Source organism: Dreissena polymorpha, unplaced genomic scaffold (genome assembly GCF_020536995.1).
Source record: "Dreissena polymorpha isolate Duluth1 unplaced genomic scaffold, UMN_Dpol_1.0 chrUn107, whole genome shotgun sequence".
Taxonomy (NCBI): Eukaryota; Metazoa; Mollusca; class Bivalvia; order Myida; family Dreissenidae; genus Dreissena; species Dreissena polymorpha.
Window position 1 is genome coordinate 48,706 of NW_026273421.1, and position 24,014 is coordinate 72,719.

Genomic DNA, 24,014 nt, shown 5'->3' on the forward strand with positions numbered 1-24,014 from the left:
AAAATATAATCCAATGTAGGGTGGAAGGCATTGTCTCATCTAGAGAGTTCTTGTATGAACCGATGAATCATGATTATATATATGTATTATTTGATAAAAGTCCCATTCATTGCCATAAAATGGAATTCACATGTGTATCAATGTTTTATGTCTGAATATTGTATGAAACAATTCTTAAACTCCATAAAAAAATTGCATACACATGAGTATCATATACTTAAACAGTTTGATTTATGATCTGAAAAAACATATTACTCCATAGAACATTTACCATACAATGATTTTTCCTATTTCAGTTGTTGAGACGCAGGGACAGCCTGTACGATGCGTCTCAGCTGCGGCGCCACCTGCTGGAGGAGTCATACAAGTTCCAGACGTTCCAGCGAGACTGTGACGAGACCAAGAGCTGGATCAACGAGAAACTCAAGACTGCATCCGACGCCAACTACCTGGTAATTGTGGGAAATAGGATCTTATTTGGGGCCAAATCACCATGATTAACCTTTAACTGCTCAGATACGCACTTTGATGCGTTGTTAGTCCCTTAGAAAATCCTATTAAAGTTTATAAGATCTTTCTTGCTAGATTCCAGTTTTAAATGATTTAATTCCAACTCTTAAGAACTGATGAGCACCAAACAGCATAAAACATGAACAGACAGCGAGTTTCTTGCAGGCTGTTGCGGTTTTATTCTGGTTGCATATAGCTATTGTCACTTTGCTTTTCAGTGGGAAAGTGTGAAAAACTAAGTTACTATAGATATTATTAATTGCCCATAGTATGTAAATTTATTAAGGAAAGTAAATACGTAAAGATGTTTAAAATTACAAAATAGCTGAAATGAGCTGAATGTATTGTACATTTTCTTCTGTTAATAAAAATTTATTACTTAAGAAATACACACAATGAATCATACAAACTGGTTTGAAGTGTATTGAAATAATGCAAGTATAATCATTAACTCTAGTAAAAAATAGGAAAAAAACATCATTAGCTTGCATCAAAATGCATAATTCTGCATGAGCTGAAATCACTTATGTGTGTGGTGTTTTTAGGACCCGACCAACCTGCAGACAAAGGTTCAAAAGCACCAGAATTTCGAGGCTGAGGTCGAGGCTAACAAAGGTCGCATTGGGGCTATACAGACCTCTGGAGAGCAACTTCTGATGGAGGAACACTACGCCTCGGAAACAATCAGGTCAATGTGCAAGCATATAATCAGGGGTGTGGTTTCTACCCCTTTGAGCTTATTTCTTCTCTTTCTATGTCAGACTTATTTTACAAACAATTAATGTATTTGCTGGATCTATGTACAAGTTCAGAGTTAAATTGAACCCCTAAGGTGGTTCTTAAATCACACTCTAAATAATGCAGCGAAACATTTGATCCAGTGTTTGACTTTTGAAAACAAAGTTCATGAAAAAGTAAACAAAAGAGCCACTCTGTTTGTTAGTCTTAAGCACAAAATGTTTAAAGTGTATTGTGCAAACTGCATCCATGTTTTCTCGAACAATTGAATTGAAATTTAAGATATTTCATGACCATAGCCTATCATCATTGTGTTGCTAACCCATTTATGCCTAGCGTCTATAAAAAAGGCCTTGGCAAACAGCATAGACCCTGATGAGACGCCGCATGATGTGGCATCTCATCAGGGTTTGTGCTGTTTGCTTACAAGAATTATTGTTAGAAATATTCTCAATATAGAAATAAATATACTAGACATCCCTTATTTTGTAAATAAATTAATCCAATTTAGAAGGATGAGAGAGTCCACTAGGCATAAATGGGTAAATGTGTATTTCAGGGAGCGTATGGAGGAGATACTGGAGCTGTGGGCATCCCTTCAGAAGGCCACAGAGTTCAAGGGCAACAAGCTGAGAGAGGCCAGTCAGCAGCAGCAGTTCAACAGGAGTGTGGAGGATGTGGAGTCCTGGCTGGGAGACGTGGAGGGACAACTCATGTCTGAGGACTATGGCAAGGTGAGGAGGAGATAGGGACCTATCTGTGGGTTGGGTGGAGATTGAGTCAGGGCTGGGGAATAGGAGAAACAGCTTATGTCAGAGGACTATGGCAAGGTGAGGAGATAGGGACCTATCTGTGGGTGGGTGGAGATTGAGTCAGGGCTGGGGAATAGGAGGAACAGCTTATGTCTGAGGACTATGGCAAGGTGAGGAGATAGGGACCTATCTGTGAGTGGGTGGAGATTGAGTCAGGGCTGGGGAATAGGAGGGACAGCTTATGTCAGAGGACTATAGCAAGGTGAGGAGATAGGGACCGATCTGTGGGTGGGTGGAGATTGAGTCAGGGCTGGGGAATAGGAGGGACAGCTTATGTCAGAGGACTATGGCAAGGTGAGGAGATAGGGACCTATCTGTGGGTTGGGGGGCCATAGAGTCATGGCTGGGAAATGTGGAGGGTCATCCCATGTCTGAGGACTATTGCAAGGTGAGGAGATAAAGCCCTACCCACTTCTCAGGTGTGGTTGTGTTAAATATGGGTTACATGACTCACCCTCGATGGCAAGATCTTTGTATTGAACCCTTGCTCTGCAGTGGTGAGCAGAACAGAAGATAAAGTTGTGTGTGACCTGTTTTGCAAGAAACCACAATGGTTACTTATTTCTTCACAATATACATATTGATAGATTCAATTTTCTAAACAGTTATATGTTTTCAATGAATATTTACCATAATGATGGAACCATATAGGTGCTATAATTCATCCTGTGGACCCACTGTGTGCTGGATCCATCATGTATGTGGTGGCAAGGGTTGAAGTTTGTTGTAAAACTAGTTACCAGTAGACCACTGTATTAAGTGTGGAAAGATGTGTATGCTGCATTTTGTTGACTATTGTGTGTAGTTTCATGTCTTTTCTGTTTTGCAATGTCTTGTCATCATAAAGACATGTCTTATTTATGTTAATTATATCACTATGTTTGTTGATTCATTTGCAAAACAATACAGGTAATAAGGCAGTAATAGATAATTGACAGGTCAAGGTCAGATTTTTTAAAGGTTCATATTATAGATTTATACATGTCCCAGGAGAAAAATGGTATTAACTCTAAAAAGAACAAAAGCAAACAACTGAACATTTTGTTTCAAGTTTCAGCACTAGTAGTATAATAAATTCGGTGAATGCATAATAATTTAATACATTTCAGCAGTATTATAATAGATTGGGGCAGTATAAAACAGAATCATGTATGTGCTGAATACTTTTTTTTGAAGTTTTGAGGTGATACATTATAATTGATATTGAGAATGTTTAGGTGCATGAAATACTTTCTGTGATGCTTCATTTATATCATTTGCATAACATCGTCTAGTGAACTTTGATGAGATGATGGCATGGAGTTGTTTATAACATATTTGATGTTTTCAGAAGAGGATAAAAATTGTGTTATAGTGATAAAAAATATTTTATGTATTTTTAAGTGCAATTTCACATCAAATATATAATTTAAAGGTTAAAACACTTATATTTTTTTGTTCTGGCTATTTGAGGGTTTATTTGAGCACTCCTGGTCATAAAACAAATTAATCAGTGGATGTTCGAATTAAAAAAGAATCTGTTTCAAAATGCCTGAATCATATATTTCTGTGGAAACAGACTATAGAAAGTTTCTAGTATAACTGCATACATACATAATGCTAATTGATACCTGGCTGCAGAGCTCCAGATAAGGTTTCGGGTCAATTAGTTTTCACTACAAGATTTTTTTCGCAATTAGTTTTTTTCCAAAGTTCATCATTTTCAATTAGTTTTTTTCTTACAATGAAAAATATATAATAACAAACTGAACTTTTAACTCCATTGACCTTTGCATGAGCTACTGTGTGCATACCGGTCCCTTTCTGGATTTAAAAGCTCTCTCGCCAGATTGTGTTTAATACAAGAAGAACATTTCAAATGAATATCGGCATCAAAGCCTTCAATCTGTAACCAGGGAAAGTCATTTTTCCGTGCCGAGATCTGTTTTTGCATGACACCGCGATGTTTGGGTTTTGAGATCGTCGATACCACCTCATCAACCGCTTTTGACACTATATAATATACTGCCAACAATAAACTGGACTTTGTTCTCGATACGAAATGAAACCAAGTATACTTGGCGCTGTCGCGAAATGAAGTTTCTTTTGAACTCGTCCACGCTTTGCAGCCGACATGTTTAATTTTGTTAACAGAAGAGCGGAAACGGAAATGCGAATATTATTGGAGACAATCAACTTATTCACTGAAATGGTATCAGAAACCTCGTTATTATTTAACTTTCGCTGCGCAAAACTCGGAAATTCAGTACGATCAAACGGCCGGTCATTATTCGGATCCGTCTGTCTCAATTAGTTTTTAAACGATGGATTTTGATTTTCTTTTCGTTATTCTTTTGAAACAAATCGTAATAACGATAAAACTATGCTTATCTGGAGCTCTGTGGTTGGGTGCCTGGCAAGTTTTGGAAAACATGGAAACAACATAAAAACACAATAAAATATTGCTTTCAATTATTTTTTTGGTGCCCCATAAACTTGTTGTATCCTTAAACATAGAATAGTAATGAGTATTGCTTATGGAAAACAGGGCTTAATGCAAGTGCATAGTGTCATCATTTTCCACTTTAATGGTACTTTTCATTTAAAAGAAGTCTTCTCTTAGCCAAAATCCAGTTGAGGGGGAATTTGTTGTCCCTGATGAGCCTGCGCAGTCTGCATAGGCTAATCTGGGAAGACACTTTACGCACATGCATTAAGTCTCGTATTTCATAGCAAGGCTCAAACTGTATAATCCCTGGTTATCTTAATAATTGTACTGTTAGCTTCAGTGGCATGGCTTCTTATCTTATTTATGCCTTGTTTACGTGTTATTCTGGTTGATTTGATAGCTTCTGAGACGTCAAGTAAGTTCTGTTTTATGATTTGCTTTGTGTGTGTGTGTGCTCCATCACGGCCCTCCAATCTTGTAGATCTTACACTTATCCTTATCTCGCACAAACGTTGATAAAAACCTGTTTAAAAGATGCATCTTTGTGCCTCTTCTTGCATCCAGTTTTATCAGTCACTTTTTGCACAGGAAAATGTACTTCATTTTGATCCGTACCATAAATTGTGTAACTAATACATTTTACTTTCAACTTATTTTAAAAAGCCTCTTAGAGGATTTTATTAATTGTGTGTTAATTTGCAAAAGCCAATAGCTAGCTTAAAAGATGTACACTTTTTTCAAAAAAATAATGTTAAATGAACTTAATTATTACACATTAGAATACGATTTGGTAGCTGAATTATGACTGCAAAGAGAATCATTTTGACATTGTCCAAGCACAAATCGGACATGGTGAAAGCTTTTCTTGAAATCAGGCCAAAGTTCAGCTTTTGCTTTCTGCTGTCAATAGAGTGAAAAGCTTAGATCTAGACATTTCGCAAAATAAGTGTGCCTACACATGAATTAAGTGAAGCCTTCACATGCAATATAAAATGCTCACACACAAAATATCTTGCACTTTATTTGTAGATTATATTTGACTCAAGAAATTTACTATAGAAATAATGTCTTGTACTTGTGACATTTTGAGATTTTGTTGGACTTTTAAATATAGATACATATGTACATTAGTTATTTTAATGATTGGTAATTCAAATAATCATTTTTAACCTCATCTGAAAATGTTTCTTCTCTATAGGTGACATTTTTTATCCAGTCTCGATGAAACTTGGTCAGAATGGCAAAGTTTGAATCAGGTTTATGTGTATTAAAAAACTAGGTCACCTGGTCAAAACTTAGGAAAACCTACTCACCTCTCCAGAGGCCACATTTATGACTCAGTATTGATGAATATTTGTCTGAATGTTTATCTTGACATTATGTAGGCCAAAGTCTTAATCAGGTTCACGTGTTTCCAAAAACTAGGTCACTTGGTCAAATCTTAGAAAAACCTACTTACCTCTATAGAGGCCATATTTATGGCTCAGTCTAAATGACACTTGGTCCTAATGTTTATCTTGACGATATTAAGACCAAGTTAAAATATGGGTCACATGCGTCATAAAACTTGGTCACCAGGTCAAATTTTAGAAAAACCTTGTTTCCACTCTAGACAATCTTGATGAAACTTGGTCCCCATGTTTATCTTGACCCCATAGAGCTGGAGATTGAATCGGGGTCACGTTTGTCTGAAAACAAGGTTACCAGGTAGTCTTAGAAAAACCGCACTACCACTCAAGAAGTCACAGTTATCAGTCAATCTTGATGAAACTTAACAATATATAGAATGAGTCGGAATGTGGGTAACATTATTCCAAAAATAAAGTCTTAAAGGTCAAATCTTAGAAAAACCTAGCTACCACATTGAGACCACATTAAAACTCAATCTTTAGGAAACTTTCACAAGTTTTATCTTGACAATATCTATGTGAGCGCTTGTTTTGTTTTATCTTCAAATATTTTTTCATTACATTTTATATTTGGGTTGTGCTCTGTGAAAAGTAGGTTTAATGCATGTGCGTAAAGTGTTGTCCCAGATTAGCCTGTGCAGTCCGCAGACACTTTACACACATGCATTAAACCCCTTTTTCACAGACCATGGCTCATTTCTTTTTACAACCGTAATCACATTTGATCCTTCGAGAAAAATTATTTCATTCACTCAAAATATTGAGCACTTTTTTTAGCTTAGCTCATTTTCTTTGAAATAGAATATGTTGTTGGTGTTAAAACAGTTTAAATGGAATCTTGCTATGGACATCACTGAAATGGTTATATAAGCCTTTTTTGAAAATTTTCTCTGATTAAGTTAACATTTAATTTAAGAATCATGCCTTCCGTATAATTTTGCACAAAATGTTTGTTGTATGTATCAAACCTTGTTGATGAATATGCTGTTGTTTAAAGGGCAGACTTTACTTTGTGCATATGGTATTTATGGTTTGAATGAGTGACAGTTTGTGCCATTTAAATAAGCTGCATCTTGCAAAAATGGGTCTTAACTATATGTGGTAAACATACCTCTGGACCAGCCTGCGCCTTTGAACAGAATGGCGGAAGTTACCATGTCCTTTATTGAGACACTGAATTCTTGCTTGACTTAATAACTGACCAGTGTTTGCTTATGAGCTGGCTGATCTGGGGCTACGCTGGCCTCATATGGGGTAGGACCCATTTTTGCATGACACAATCCAATATGGTTTCACTTTTAATTGCTTGCTAGTATTCTGTAACTTGCATTCATAATCCATAGTTGTTCTAGATGTTCTTGATGCCAGTCTGTGCCAGTGTGGCGTGCTGTGAAATTGTGGCATGTTTTTTTTTTTAGCTAAATTACATCTTTCTGCATAAAACTTTTTCTTTGTATAGCTATTATAGTAATTTAAAAGTACAATGTGTGCAAGTGTTTTAACAGTAGGAGATTTCTTCTGTTTGAGTACAGCTACACATGGTGAGTAAACTGAGCAGCACAACAAGGAGTGATGTGGGAAACATGGACACTGGCTACATTTACTGTTCTCTGCGCTCTGTGACATTTTGTTCTCTGACATTTTGTTTTGTTGCTTATTTCATTTACTAAGTACTGCTCTGCAGTAATTAACATGAGCCTGGTGTTATCTTAACATGCGTGTTTAACAAAATAGAGATATATGTGAGAAAACACTTTCAATTTAAATAATCCATAATCTGGGAAAACGGGGCTTAATGCATGCGGGTAAAATGTCATACCAGATTAGCCTGTGCAGTCCGCACAGGCTTATCAGGGAAGACACACACATGTATTAACCCCCCCCCCTTTTCTTAGAGCTAGGCTCAATCTGTGTTGTGATATCTTTCTAGCCTTTTTATCAATGTTCCAATTTCTGTGTAAGGTGTATGTTAAGTTTATTCAGAGGTTCTGGTCTAAGAAATCGCTGTATGCAGTGTTGAAGGAGCATTATGAGAGTTGGCCTGTGACATATAGATTGCAGATACTGTGGCGGGGCTTAATGCATGTGCGTAAAGTGTCGTCCCTGTTCAGCTTGTGCAGTTTGCACAGGCTAATCAGGGACGTCACTTTCGGCCTAAACTGGATTTACGCTAAGAGACTTCCTTTAAACATAAATACCATATAAGCAAAGAGTGTTATCCCTGATAAGCCTGTGCAAACTGCACAGGCTGATCTGGGACGACACTATGCACATGGATTAAGCCCCTTGTTCTATTAGCAAGACTCACATAGATAGCAAATACTGTGACAGGGCTAGGCTACTTCTGTACACAGCTGGTGCTGGGTTCAGCTATGCAAATGTTTTCCACTTATCATAAATAGGGAACAAACTCTGTTATTTGTATTTCACTACAATTTTTACAACAAATGATTTATAATTAAATAATTAATAATTATTCAAACATGATTAAAAAATGTAACAACTAATCGGAGAACCGATTTCTTTACAATAAAAACTAATAATTACATAAAACAAAATTATATGTTATCCAGAAATTAAGGTGTATACCTCCAGTGTATTACTATTATGTATAATCCCATATCTGTAAATAAGTCACAAAATGCATACTAACATAAATTGTATATCTGCACGATACATTTATTGTTGTTTAGCTCTGATTATTGTCATATCTGCTTACAGTGGACAGTTGTTGTGTATGGCAGTAGGGCAATCATATGTGAGATGTGTATTCACATGTGTACATGTATTCCAGGACCTGACCAGTGTACAGAATCTACAGAAGAAACATGCCCTCCTGGAGGCAGATGTGGCTGCACACCAGGTATGCTATCAGCCTCATTCTGATAAAACAGGACCTAATGGAGTGTTCACTGGCAAATCAGGGACGACACTTTCTGCCTTAACTTAATTTTCAATGATTTTTGTTAACCCTTTGCATGCTGGGAAATTTGTCGTCTGCTAAAATGTCGTCTGCTGAATTTCTAAGATTAGCATTTTCTTCGATTTTTTTTCAAAGAATACTATCAGAATAGCAAACAGTTTGGATCCTGATGAGACGCCACGTTCTGTGACGTCTCATCTGGATCCAAACTGTTTGCAGAGGCCTTTAACATTGGGTTCCCGCACTGACAGCGTTAAGAAGGGACTTCCTTAAAACGAAAAAAAAAGAGCAGAAAGTGTCGAACCTGACTGCACAGGCTTAAATGGGACGTCATTTTTCACACATGCATTAAGTCCAGTTTGCTGGAACAAGGCTTCTATCATAACAACTTTGTTTGTGAAACAAAACAAGCAATATTCAGAGTCTTATTGGTCTATCCAGTGACATAGCAGTCATAGAATAAAGCAGTGTGACCGAGAGAGCCGGAATAGCTGTTGTATATTTTAACTCTTTACCTCTTATAAACGCATGTTAAAGCATTTGAAGTTCTTAAGAAAATCAGATTAAATTTAAGTCCTTTTTTAATATATTTAAGTTTGAAAGGCTTCATTTCCAACACTAAGATAATGATGAGCAGCAAATAGCTTAAAACCTGAACAGACTGCGAGTTACTCGCAGGCTGTTCTGGTTTTATGCTGGTTGCAAAAGCCATTTTCACTTTGCTTCTGATGCGGAAAGGGTTAACTTGAGATTCAGAAAATGTTTCAATCTCCCTTAGATAAAACAGAGAATCTGAGCAAGATCGGATGAGAATTTACCAGTGCAATGCTTGCTTTCTTTGATTGGTCTGATAAGGCACTTGTTCCAATGGTTATAAATAGCAACATTTAGCTTATAATTCACTTAACGGGAAAATTATACTTTAATAACAATGATATAATAAAGAATAAACTAACTGTAGTCTTTAGAAATTATATGTCGGGGGAGCGTTTGTTCAAAAACAACCTGTAAAGATCCCCCCGCCCCCCATTCCAACATACACTTAAAGACCTAGTGTCTGACAATTGCCCCTTAATGTCTTTTTCAGGACCGTATTGAGAACATAGCAGTGCAGGCCAAATCTTTCGTGGAGTCTGGCCATTTCGACTCAGACAACATCAAGGCTAAGCAGACCCAACTCCACAACAGATACAAGGCCCTCAAGGTAGGACTGCCTCCATGAGTGGTGAGAACCCACAGAAAAGAACATAAACACGAATAGAAAAGGCTCATCAACATGGATTTGTTTAATACATTTCAAGAAACCTGTACCAATACTTAGTTTGAAGCTAATTTTCAGAAAACCTGTGCTACTATGTTCAGCTCACACTTGGGGTATATTAAAAATATTAGCCAATCAGAATATATAAGTTATATTATGTAACTATGGTAACCATGTATGGTCTATGTCTCTTGGAGCCTATGGTAGCCTGCCACCGGTATATTCTATAACCATGGTAACCATGTATGGTTTATGTCTCTAGGAGCCTACAGTAGCCCTCCACCAGTATATTCTGTAACCATGGTAACCATGTATGGTCTATGTCCCTAGGAGCCTATGATAGCCCGCCACCAGTATATTATGTAACCCTGGTAACCATGTATGGCCTATGTCTCTAGGAGCCTATGGTAGCCCGCCACCAGTATATTCTGTAACCATGGTAACCATGTATGGTCTATGCCTCTAGGAGCCTATGGTAGCCCGCCACCAGTATATTCTGTAACCATGGTAACCATGTATGGTCTATGTCTCTAGGAGCCTTTGGTAGCCTGCCACCAGTATATTATGTAACCATGGTAACCATGTATGGTCCATGCCTCTAGGAGCCTATGGTAGCCCGCCTCCAGTATATTCTGTAACCATGGTAACCATGTATGGTCTATGTCTCTAGGAGCCTTTGGTAGCCCGCCACCAGTATATTATGTAACCATGGTAATCATATATGGTCCATGCCTCTTGGAGCCTATGGTAGCCCGCCACCAGTATATTCTGTAACCATGGTAACCATGTATGGTCTATGTCTCTAGGAGCCTATGGTAGCCTGCCACCAGTATATTCTGTAACCATGGTAACCATGTATGGTCCATGCCTATGGTAGCCTGCCACCAGTATATTCTGTAACCATGGTAACCATGTATGGTCTATTTCTCTAGGATCCTATGGTAGCCCGCCACCAGAAACTTGAAGACGCCCTGAAGCTGCAGCAGTTCCTGAGAGACGTGGAAGACGAGGAAGACTGGATACGGGAGAAGGAGCCCATAGCAGCCTCTACTAACAGAGGTACGTGTTCTTTAAGTTATTTAAGAAGAGACCTCCTTAAAACAAAAAAAATGCCTTAAAGTGAAAAGCATTGTCCCTGATAAACCTATGCGGAGTGCACAGGCTAATCTTTGACGACACTTACTGCACATGCATTTTGTCTTGTTTTCCCCAGAGCACGGCTCTTATCTTGTTACTATCCATGGCAGGTTGAGACTTCTTACGCCTCTTATCTTGTTACTCTTTCAAACCAATCCATTGCAGGTTGAGACTTCTTTTTAACTAAAAGTCAATACAAGCGGAAAGTGTTATCCCTTATTTGCCTGGGCAAAATCTAACGCACGTTCATTAAGCCCAGTTTTCCTAGAGAGCGGCTCTTATCTTTTTCCACTTTACACCCAATTCCTCTTTCAACTCTATTTCTCTTTCAACCCAATTCCTCTTTCAACCCGATTCCCCTTTCAACTCTTTCAATCCAATATCTCTTTCATTTTAATTCCTCATTCAACCAATTCTCTTTCGACCTCAAACCACTTCCTCTTGCAATCCACTTCCTCTTTCAACCCACTTCCTTTGGTAATGGGCCAGGTCCCTTTGAATTGGGAAAATTATCGGCATTATGACTGAAATTGTGAAATTAGTGTTGTTATTGTTTTGCTAAAAAATGCTTCAAAATTGAGAATACAAGTGTTTTAAGTAGGGATGGCATCGAATACCAATATCGGTATTCGAATGTTCGCAAATTCATTCAATCGAATATTCGAATATTCGCATAAAACGGCTGGATTGATTTTACCTTGTTATGTGTTAATTTCCATTGGTTTGCAAGTTATATCCGTTTGCTAAATACGAGGCTGTTAATTAACGTTGCTATCGCTGTCGACTAATACTATGACCGATACTGTGATCGGGCACAACTAGAATGTAACAAATCGTGTCATAGAATTTTATTTTTTAATGATTCCACAGATTTGTAGCAGACCGCGCATATGTAAAACTAAGTTTACACACATTACACGTTGCGGTCTTCTTATCCACAGACCGTGTAAAGTATTCCATACTGCAGAAGGGGCTGGTGGCATTTTAACATTTGAATTATGATTCTTTGATGATTGTTTAATTTATATCATCTGTTACTTTTGAGTAATTCATATATTTAAATGTCTGTTCAAACTGTGATCACAAAAACTAAATTATTATTCGCAAGTAATGTGAAGCCCTTAATTGGTACCTAATTGACAAACAACAGTTCGGGCCCTTTCTTATAGTAAGTATATTGCATTGCTCGATTTGAGTAATTCACACATTTTAATGCCTGTACATACTGTGATCACAAAACTTTATAATTATTCGCCAGTCAATTGAAACCGTTAATTGGCACCCCATTGGCAAACAACAGTCGGGGCCTTTCTTAGAACGTGTATATTGCATTGCGCAATCAACACTGATACGGGCCGCGTTATCAGTTTGACACGAAGAACGTCACGTCAAACATGTTACTCCCAAGTGATTTCGGTTGCTTTTTAGTAAGCGGTTCGCAGGTCTTTAAATATTGGTGAAATTATGTTTGAAAAAAAAATGCGAATATCATTTTTATTATTCGAATGCTGATCATTCAATCGAATATTCGATTATTCGAATAATTTTGCCATCCCTAGTTTTAAGTATTATATTTACTAAGGTTGAACTTAAATGGATGGTAGATTAACAAAATATTGAGATCTAAAAAAAAAAAATCTTTTGGAAACCTTCTATTGAGAATTTTTAGCTCCCATTCCCATTTGGGAAAAATATATACTTTTTTTCATTGGGAACAGAGCCGATTACTGGACCCGATTTTTAATGATAAAAACACTTTACACCCAATTCCTCTTTCAACGCAATTTCCCATCCAACTCAATTCCTCTTTCAACCCAATTCATTGCAGGTCGAGACCTGATTGGCGTTCAGAACCTGATGAAGAAGCACCAGGCCCTTCAGGCCGAGCTTGCTGGCCACGAGCCTCGCATCAACAATGTCAGCCAGCAGGGGACCGCAATGATCAAGGAGGGACACTTTGCTGCAGACGAGATACAGGGAAAGATCTCCGAACTGGAGGACCGATGGCAGACTCTCAAGGTGATTAGTTTTTGTAATAAGATAATACATATGAACCTTGCTCTAAAAAAATAGGGCTTAATACATATGCTTAAAGTTTCGTCCCAGATAAGCCTGTGCAATGTGTACAAGCTTATCAGGGACGATGCTTTCATTCCAAATGAAATCAAGTTTAGGCAGAAAGTTTGTGGGACGACACTTTACCACATGCATTAAACCCTGTTTTCTCAGTGCTAGGCTCAATTGTTTTGAGATTAAAACAAATATCACAAGCTTACAAGTCATAACAGACAATCATCTCCAGGATAGTTTGGTACACAAACATGACAATACAGTCTGCTGGACCTGGATCAGATACAACCTTAATTTAGCTCCCTCATTTACCACTAATTGACCCCTACTGTTTGACCCCTGCAGGACAAGGCCGGTCAGCGCAAGCAGGACCTAGAGGACTCCCTACAGGCCCAGCAGTACTTTGCAGATGCTAACGAGGCTGAGTCATGGATGCGGGAGAAGGAGCCTATAGCCTCGAACGCAGACTACGGGAAAGATGAGGACTCCGCTGAGGCTTTACTGAAAAAACACGACGCGTTCATGTCTGACCTTGAGGCCTACAGGACTGTGATAGAGGGGCTCCATGAACAGGCGCAGGCCTGCAAGGTAGGGAAGTGTGACTGTGACTATGGTTGGATCAGGGTCATACTGCATTTAGTTCGGTGATGTTATAGGATGTTTTAATGCTTTATTGCAATATCATTGTTAAATGTGGGACATAAATTTGGGTTGATTTCTTGGGTAGACATATCAATGAATCAAAGGTCCATGCAAATAGTTTTGCCATATGTTTTAATTATTATGATGGATTTGCACAAGGATGAAAGACATTTATATTCATGGTAATCCACGCTCACGTCCTACGTTTGTTTCCCAGTCAAGATAAGTGTTTTACCAAGGCCTTTTTGCGGTGGAATGTGCAGCGCCATTTTGAAGCGCAGCATTGCCATTTTTAAAAGCAAAAGCCGCCACTTGCCATTATTCTTAAAGATAGCCTCTTAATTAAGATTGTTGGCCTAAATGCCAGCAAAGACAGAGACATTGTTTGTGATAATTTGACCATGCTTGATTTGCTCCATAGGTGTACACTTCAGCTCAAGGACTTTAATCTATAACAGAGCTTGATCTATAGAACAGTTTCTGTTCCTTCTTTGAGAACCCTTTCCCCTATTTTCAGCAACAAGAAGCGCCGGTTATAGACGACCTTGGCACGGAGAAGGTGATGGCCCTGTATGACTACTTGGAGAAGTCTCCCCGTGAGACGTCCATCAAGAAGGGAGACGTTCTCACTCTCCTTAACAGCACCAACAAGGTACGGGGTAGGGGTTACAAGTATGAGAATGGTTGTAGGAAAACAGGGCTTCATGTCTGTGTGTCAAGTGTCAGCGCAGGCTGCACAGGCTAATCAGGGACAACACTTTCCGCTTTTATGGAATTTTGTGTTTTACGGAAGACTTTGCTTAACCCTTTGCATGGTGGGAAATTTGTTGTCTGCTAAATTGTCGTCTGCTAAATTTCTAAAATAAGCACTTTCTTCGATTTTTTTCCAGAGAATTCTATCAGAATAGCAAACAGTTTGGATCCTGATGAGACGCCACGTTCTGTGGCGTCTCATCTGGATCCAAACTGTTTGCAAAGGCCTTTACAATTCGGTTCCAGCGCTGGAAGGGTTAACAAAATTTCAGTCTAGACAGAAATGTGTTCCCTGATTAGCTTGTGCAGACGTCATTGGCTAATCTGGGACAACACTTTACTCAAATAAATATAGCCAACTTTCCTATAGCACAGCTCATAAATGCACTGTGGAGGAGTCATGTTCTTGTGGGAAACATTTTGATTCTAGATTTTTAACGTTAAATCTTGTGTTTAATATGATTCTGTATGCACAGGTATGTGATTTCTGCTCTTTGCAGCTGTTTGCCTTCATTTGAATGCTAAGAGTTCTTTGCAAATACCATTAACTTATTGTTTTTATTGGGAAATTTATTGTGAAATTGTTGATTTCGGGTGTTGACCTTGAATTTAATAAAAAATCTGGGAAATGATCATGGCCAATTTTTCCTAACATGAAAGTCATTTTCAAAAACCATTCAATTAAAAGTTGTCGAATATAAATGATTTAACAGTAGTTCTTAATTTTAATGTGATGACTTATGGTGAACCTTGTAATTGTTTGGGGAATTTTCGTCCCATCAGGTGTTTCTAAAATCGTACCCCTAAATGTAAACTTAAGTGTAAGTTTTGCACTTTTAAAAATGTGTAAAGGTTTCGCTGAACTGGTGGAAGGTGTGAGTATGATTGTTGTATTGCTGGACTGGTGGAAGGTGTATGTGTAATTTTTGTATTGCAGGACTGGTGGAAGGTGGAGGTGAACGACCGTCAGGGGTTCGTTCCCGCGGCCTACGTGAAGAAGCTGGACCCGAGCCTGTCTGCCAGCAGGAACAACCTGATGGATGAGTTCACCATCTCAGTCAGGCAGAACCAGATTGAGACTCAGTAAGTACTCAGTGGGAACGGTCCCTTCCATTATTTGAGCCTTGTTGTGGGAAAACTGGACTTAGTCATGCACGTTAAGTATTCTCTGAAATTAGATTTGATTTCAAAGGGTCTTCAAATGCAAGTATCTGATTGGTAAAGGGATAATTAAACTTGTGTACTATTCTTTACTCAGGCGTTCTAGATATGCCGACTTGTTGGACCTTGGTTAAGAAGAGACTTCCTTTAAACAAAAAAATCCATAAAACTGAAAGTGTTGTTTGTCCCTGATCAGCTGATTTAGGACAGCCTGTACCCAAATGCATTAAGCCCAGTGTTCCCAAAAAGTTGCTCAATTGTCCACTCTGGTGTTGTAGGTATGCCAACTAATTGGACCTTGGTAATCGGTATTGTAGGGTTGGAAATGAAGCCTTTACAACTTGAATTTTAAATTTTATTTTCTTAGCGACTGTTAAACACCTACAATTGTGTATCTGAGTTGTACTATTGTCTACTCTGTTGTTGTAGGTATGCCAACCTGTTGGACCTGGGCAACCAGCGCCGTGAAAAGATCCAGGAGTCGTGCAAGGCGTACCAGCTGGTGCGTGAGGCAGCGGAGCTGGCGGCCTGGATCACGGAGAAGGAGGGCATCATGGTGGGGGAGGACGTGGGAGATGACCTGGAGCAGGTCGAGGAGATGCAGAAGAAGTTCCACGACTTCCAGAAGGTAATGGGCTTTCATTGTTTGTCATTGAAACCATTGTCATCAAATGACCCTCACTATGGGAAAATGGGGCTTAATGCATGTGCGTTGTGTTTGTCCCAGACATCAAGAAAATAATGCAGAAGTTTATAATTGCTGCGGGGAAAGCTGTGTCCTTAGAACCATTTACAATATGAGCCTAAAGTCATGTGTGTAGCGTTGCAAAAGATAAGCCTGTGCAGTTCGCACAGGCTACTCCGGGACAACACTTGCTGCCTATACTTTAGTTTTGTTTAGAAGGGTTGTGGTTTAAAGGAAAAATCCATAAAAGTGTAAAGTGTTGTCTATCTCCACAGGCTTATCTGGGATGGCACTTTACACACATGAATTAAGCCCAGTTGTCCCAGAGGGAGGATCATATGTTAGGAAACCATTGATGAAACAGCTCCCTTTTGATTTTTGTAGTTGAAAAGAAAAGATAATTTTAACGATTAACAACTACAATTTGGCTTTATGCTCAAATAATGTTGTTTCATTCTAATTTGTCATCAAATTTGAGTCATAACTTTACACATGTGTGTACAATAAACCTCAACATTTCTCCACTAGTCCACTTGTTACCAAAATGTAACCATACACTTTCATTTTGTGTACTATTTATTCCCTATGGCCCACACACTTTTACATTCTGTCACCACCGCCTCCCACAGGACCTGAAGACCAACGAGGCCAGGCTGCAAGAATTGAACAGCATTGCTGACCGCCTGACAGCCATGGGCAAGACAGAGGCTGCTGAGAAGATCAGGGAACAAATCATTGTGAGTTAACCTTTTCCTGCATAAGAAGCAAGGTGAAAATGGCTATGTGCAACCAGCATAAAACCAGAACAGCCTGCGAGTAACTCACAGTCTGTTCAGGTATTATGCTGTTTGCTGCTCATCAGTTTCTAAGGGTTAGAAATGAAGCCTTTAAAACTTGAATTTAGTAAGAAAGGTATTTAATTAAATGTAACTTTCTAATGGACTACAAATGCGTCAAAATACGTTTCTAAGTAGTGAAGGGTTAATAAATAAATCTTCAGATGGTGAATAGCTTGTCTTCACAATTGCTTGGTACATAACTGCACAAACTCATCTAAATATTCTTGTACATGCCTTTTTGCTGAAGTGTTCAGATTAAGTGCTCATTTTATTTGTTTACTTGCAGATTATGGGCTTTTGGAACAACATTTATGCAACTTTCCTTCCATTTGAGAATTTTTAGGATGGCCATTAAAAATATTGTAATTTTTACTTGATTGAAGAAGTGCCTTTCAAAGGTACTATGAAGAAGAAAAAGAGCTGATTGCATATATGTTGCATAGTAGACCTGTTAAAGCAGAAACTGATACTCAGTTTAACAATGACAACACATTTCCACTTCAGACACTGAACACTCGCTGGGCGACCTTACAGCAGGTGACTGCAGACCGCGCCCAGACCCTGGGCAGTGCCCACGAGGTGCAGCGCTTCCACCGCGATGTGGACGAGACCAAGGACTGGATCAACGAGAAGAACCAGGCTCTGAACAACGACAACTACGGGCATGACCTGGCCAGCGTGCAGGCTCTACAGAGGAAACATGAGGGCCTAGAGAGGGACCTGGCCGCACTCAACACCAAGGTATGACCAGATCTAGGCCTGCAATCATCAACCCATTCTTAGACTTAAGGATAAAAAATAGTCTTAGACTCAATGCAAATACCTGCAAGTTTGCTTATATACAGACTACAAAAAGTGTATATCATTAATATCTTGTTCCAAATAAAAAAAGTATAATTATAGGTGTTAAGTGCCATGCCTGACCTAACTTCCAAGTAGTTAAAGAACATTTCGTGTTTAAGAATATTCTATTTTTTTGTAGACTTGAGCCTTGATTTGATTGGTGAATACGGGCCTATATCTGGTTCTATGAGGAAGTTCAGAGTTTAAATAAGTTTCAAACTATATAAGTTGGAGAAAGCTTATTGTGTGTATGCTTCACAAAAAAAGAAGTATGCAGGAATGAGAATTGGACAAGTGGCTGATGACCCACCCTGACCAGATGATTACATTGTTTCAATACTAAGTTTTTGTTAAAGTGTGCACTGTATCCTCAAGGTTTTTAATTGTGTGCAGTGTTACGTGACCATGTCCATGGTTGCAGGTGCGAGACTTGGATGAGACTGCCAAGCGACTGATGATGACCCACCCTGACCAGGGGGAGCAGATCTATGAACACCAGACTGAGATCCTGGAGATGTGGAACGCTCTCACTGCTAAGGTAGGCCTCTCACAGTGTGTTGATATGAGCAGATCTATGAACACCAGACTGAGATCCTGGAGATGTGGAACGCTCTCACTGCTAAGGTAGGCCTCTCACAGTGTGTTGATATGAGCCGCGGTCTGTAACAACTAGGCTGTCTGCTTGGTGATATAATTATACCCCCATTACCATTGTGAGATTTTCAAATCATGTGGCACATTTGTTCACCATAATTGGACGGTGTGTCGCGCGAAAGAATTATGTCGATATCTCCAAGGTCAAGGTCGCACTTTGAGTTCAAAGGTTAAAAATGGCCATACATGAGCTTGCCCTGGCCATAACTTTGTTGCTCATGGTTTGATTTTAAAATCATTTGGCACGTTTGTTCACCATTATTGGACAGTGTGTCGCGCGAAAGAATTATGTCGATATCCCCAAGGTCAAGGTCACACTTCGAGTTCAAAGGTCAATAAAGGCAAAACATGAGCTTGTCCGGGCCATAACTATGTCGTTCATTGTGAGATTTTAAAATCATTTGGCACATTTGTTCACCATCACTGGACAGTATGTTGCGCGAAAGAATTACATCGATATCTCCAAGGTCAAGGTCACACTTTGAGTTCAAAGGTCAAAAATTGCCCTAAATGAGCTTGTCCGGGCTATAACTATGTCGTTCATTTCGAGATTTTCAAATCATTTGGCACATTTGTTCATCATCATTGGACGGTGTGCTGAGCGAAAGAATTACGTCAATATCTCCAAGGTCAAGGTCACACTGAGTTCAAAGGTAAAAAATGGCCATAAATGAGCTTGTCTGGGCCATAACTTTTTTGTGACATTTTAAAATCATTTGTTCACCATCATTGGACGGTGTGTCGCACAAAAGAATTATGTCGATATTTTCAAGGTCAAGGTCACACTTTGAGTTCAAAGGTAAAAAATGGCCATAAATGATAATGGCATAATAATTCTTAAAAAATCGCCATAAATTAGATTCTCTTGTTTTGTGAAGACAGCATGCAAAATAGTATGTGTCAATGCGGCACATGGGGGTATACGTCACGTCTGTGACAAAGCTCTAGTTAAATATAGAAACAAAACTGGGCTTAATGCATTTGCGTAAAGTGTCTTCCCAGATTAACATGTGTAGTCGGCTCTGATTAATCAGGGATGACATGTTTCGCTTTTATCGATTTTTGTGTGTGAAGGATGTCTTCTCTAAACTAAAATCCAGTTAAAGTGGAAAGTGTTGTCCCTGATTAGCCTGTGCATGTTGTACATTCCATTTTACGCACATGCATCAAGCCTATCTTCCAGAGCTCAAATGATACAATCTTGTATATCCAATGATGTCTTTATGGCAGTGTGTTTGGTGATAATCAGTTTGTATCTTGCTCAAAAACAAACACATTCCTTTTTGTTGGTTACAGTTCTTATGTGCCAATTGTGAAGATAACAAATTTGTCTGAAGAAATGTCCAACAAACATTATTATAGAGATCAGATGTGTGTATTGTCCACTTTAAACAGTGTATTTTTCATAGATAAATAAGTAGGGGGAATAAATTAAAAGACTGCCTTTAAATGACTGTAATACTGCTAAATACCACAAACAATCAAAACAAATCCTCAGCCAAACTGAATGCTATGTTCCTCGTTTCAGGCCAACAACAGGAAGGCCAAGCTCCTGGACAGCTACGACCTACAGCGCTTCCTCAGCGACTACCGCGACCTCACATCCTGGATCAACAGCATGATGGCGCTGGTCTCGTCTGACGAGCTCGCCAGGGACGTCACCGGGGCCGAGGCTCTGCTGGAGAGACACCAGGTGAGCAGGATAGGGGCTCAAGTAGGGGCCAAACTAGCTCACGTAGGGGACTGTGTCATTCCATATGTGTTATTTGTGAATCTGCAAAGAAAATGCACCAAAATCTGGGAAATTTTAAAAAATCCCCTAATTTGATAGATTTTAATATTCAAAGATTGAATTAAAATGTTTTTATGCATAGTTTGACAAAACAGAATCAATTTGATCTTAGGTTTAGTGTGATATGATTCTTGTTTTAGTAAATTCTGGAGTACATAAGTAAAAGGTTGTCATATGTTTACCAGTGTGCACTAATTGAACTGGTAATTTGATAACATTGTTAAAAAACTCACAAATATCATTTAAGTGATTGGAAAAATGATAAATATTTATTAAACTGTAGCTGGAAGCCTTCTTGTCACTTGTGTCTTTTTTGTCTGGTAAGTTAGTTAAGTAATGAAATATGTTGGCCAGTATTTAATGTGTGCCTTTTCAGAATTTATTCCTGAGAAATAAAAAAAAATCTTAAAAGGATGTTATTATCGTTTGGGTTTAAGATCATGCTTTAAAGCAAGACTCCATAAGGTATTCAAGTCGTATATCTTTAATTTTGTCAATAAATATTTGTCATTGAGGTTTTAAAAATGTTTAACTTGTTGGTGGAATAAGTTGAAGTTTCCTTTATAATACCAGTTAGTAATATGAATAGTTCTGCTTATTTGATGTATAAAAAGTGTTTATAATATGTATTATGTAGTTACACACTTTGTATACATGTTTAATAACTGAATAGATTAGATTGAACATAACCACCATTTGTTACATTCCAGTAGAATAGAAACCCCAATTATCAAATAACAATGCCTATTTAGCTATTCATTTTCTTGTGAAATATTTTATTTTCTATTCTAGTCACCTTAGTTTCATATTTCAATTAATTGGGTATCATTCTCACCAGTCAAAAGAATATATGGCCCTGGAAATAAAAAAATACTCACCATGAAGTTTTAAAAAAAACAGACTTATTGAATACCGATTCCAGAGGAAACCATTGTCAAAATTATTAAAGTTAGTCTCAGAAAGAAAAAATATCTAATACTTTTTTTCAAAAATATATATATTTAAAGTATTTTGATATTAATGTATTTCAGTTAAGAATTTTGTGCTTAAATTAATTAATATCAGTTAGTGTTTTCTTTATTTTTACGTAATACGGTACAAACAAATTCTCACCTGAAAGATCCTTGGCCCTATTCATTGAGGATTGAGAATGTGCCCTGGTGTATTTGACAGTACCTTCTTCATGTTGCTGTGCTCTGCAGTGTATTAGGCCTTGTGTTTTGTTTTGAAGTTTTGTGGCTACTACACCCTAACTTGCTTTCCTTGAATTGCTGTTGTTGGTCTGGCACTGATGTTTGTGCCAGATACTACATGAAACTGAGGTCGGCCTTTCGAAATTCTCCATCTCACAATTACATAATGAGAAAGTCTCTTGTTCATTTAAGAACTTAAACATTGTTATCTGTTATACGAATGTATCATTCATGGCCCCCAAAATTGGCAAATCACTTGGATTTATATACAATTTGTTGATAACCACAATGTCTTAGGGTGAAACCATTAAACTTAAAGTCTCCAGTTTGAAATAAATGCAGATATCTCATAATCTGTATGTTTTTCATCTGTTGTTGGTAGATGCACATTAAATGTGTAGTGCGATTACTTGAGAACGGTGCATGAGCATACAGAGACAAGTTTCCACATGTTTATAAGCTGTTTTCCTTTAGGGTATCAATATGCTGTATGTTGACTTGTGAAAACTATAACAGTTTTGGCCATAATAGGTTTATTTTTGTAAAATGCTGAGAAATGGTTAAGTGAAGGTTCATATTTCTTGTACCTTTGATGACTAGACCTGCTGGTTTGTTGGTATTGTGATTCTCAACTGTATACCCCTGCAAGACATCTCGCGATGTTGTACTTTATGTTTGCTGTACCCAAAAATTGATGTTGTTCACTCCCAAAGCTTTTGCAAAGTGTAATATATCTGTTTATTTTCATTCGTCCGTCCGTCATGTGAACCTTAAACAAATAAAGTTGCAAAAAATTATATAGACACACTCTTCAAGTTCAACTTAAATGTCAAACAAAGAAACAACAAATGAATATGTATTACACAGTAATACTATCCTGTTTAAAAGAAGCCACTTAAAATGTTCTCTGCAAGTTCTGTGTCTAAATGCTGTATGTTCAGTGTTAGGTTTGTCTGAGTGTCCGACACAATGTAGTCTCTTGACCTCTAGAGATCCACCCCTTCCCTGGTGGAAGGCTGCATAACACTTACTGTTGTCACCCCTCTATCTGTGCGTAGATGCTTACACTACCTTTATGCAGGATATCTTAACACTAAAATCTGTGTAGTCATGTGAAGGCACCATATTCTGCTGGTTGTCCCAACTCCTATCTATGTATGGTCACGTAGAGTGACCTTTTCAAAGATATTATGTGGTGTCAAATCAAGCGTACACATTTGCTGGATGTCTGTTCCTCGTAACTGTGTATTTGTTGCATACACGTGGCGTACGCATAGTAAAGCTTTGTGTACATGAGATATACAACAGAGTGTCTAATATGCTCTGTGAGAGCATTCAGGGACGACTGTATTCCAAGTTATATTTGAACTGACACGCCCCCACTGACCCACTTTCCAGGATTTAGGAGCTACCCCACCTCTGCCCGTGTGTGAGAGTATCGAATTGCGAAAGGCGACCTCTGCTTCACAACCTACGTTAAATTTACAGATGTTTAGCTCGGAGATCGTTAGCCATTACGGCATTACTCAGTTGCCATTGGCAATGCCCGACGGCGATGAGGACAGCGAGGTTGCTATGGAAACGGATGAGGTGACATTGCCATGCTGAAATGCCGCCCCCTCTTGCACGATGATATTGACGTTAATGAGTGCATGACTGCCATGTTGATTGAAATGATAACGAATGTTGGCGAATTTGAAGATTAATAAATATGTTATGTCTAATTTTAGTAATTTGAAACCTTTGAATCTTGAAAATGATTTTTATCTTATAACTAATTATTTTGAATGCTTATTGATATATTTGAACATTATATAAATTACATTGATTAAACATATAGCTTTGAATTCGATTGAACATTAAAAAAATGTACGTAAAAACTCACCATGTGACTGTTGTTATGTACATATGGTTTGGTATATTTGGATAAAGATTTCAAAGGTTTCATTTGATATGTTTAGTAATGAGCTCATATATATTCAGCCTGAACTAATTGATGCTAAGTATCTTGTTACAGGTTAAAAACCAATATATTTTGACTGTATTTATTGTTTGCAGATATGCCTGTCCACGTTACAAACAATTAATAATTAAACTTTACTAATCCTTAGACCAGGGCCAATGTTTGCTCTGCAGGCCTCTAGAAGTGGCGACATGTAGTGTG

General features: G+C 38.2%; 1 protein-coding gene across 1 annotated transcript in view; it reads left to right on the plus strand.

Moving 5' to 3' along the window:
- LOC127864087 (spectrin alpha chain, non-erythrocytic 1-like) overlaps positions 1-24,014 on the plus strand; it is a 54,141-nt gene that overhangs the window by 15,208 nt on the left and 14,919 nt on the right. The window contains 17 exon segments of the mRNA XM_052403784.1: positions 297-452; positions 1,056-1,198; positions 1,808-1,982; positions 4,889-4,903; positions 8,692-8,760; positions 9,908-10,024; positions 11,014-11,140; positions 13,047-13,237; positions 13,634-13,876; positions 14,448-14,582; positions 15,621-15,766; positions 16,274-16,472; positions 17,159-17,266; positions 17,873-18,109; positions 18,633-18,749; positions 20,394-20,558; positions 23,249-23,440. Of these exon segments, the coding sequence (XP_052259744.1) occupies positions 297-452; positions 1,056-1,198; positions 1,808-1,982; positions 4,889-4,903; positions 8,692-8,760; positions 9,908-10,024; positions 11,014-11,140; positions 13,047-13,237; positions 13,634-13,876; positions 14,448-14,582; positions 15,621-15,766; positions 16,274-16,472; positions 17,159-17,266; positions 17,873-18,109; positions 18,633-18,749; positions 20,394-20,558; positions 23,249-23,440 (2,535 nt within the window).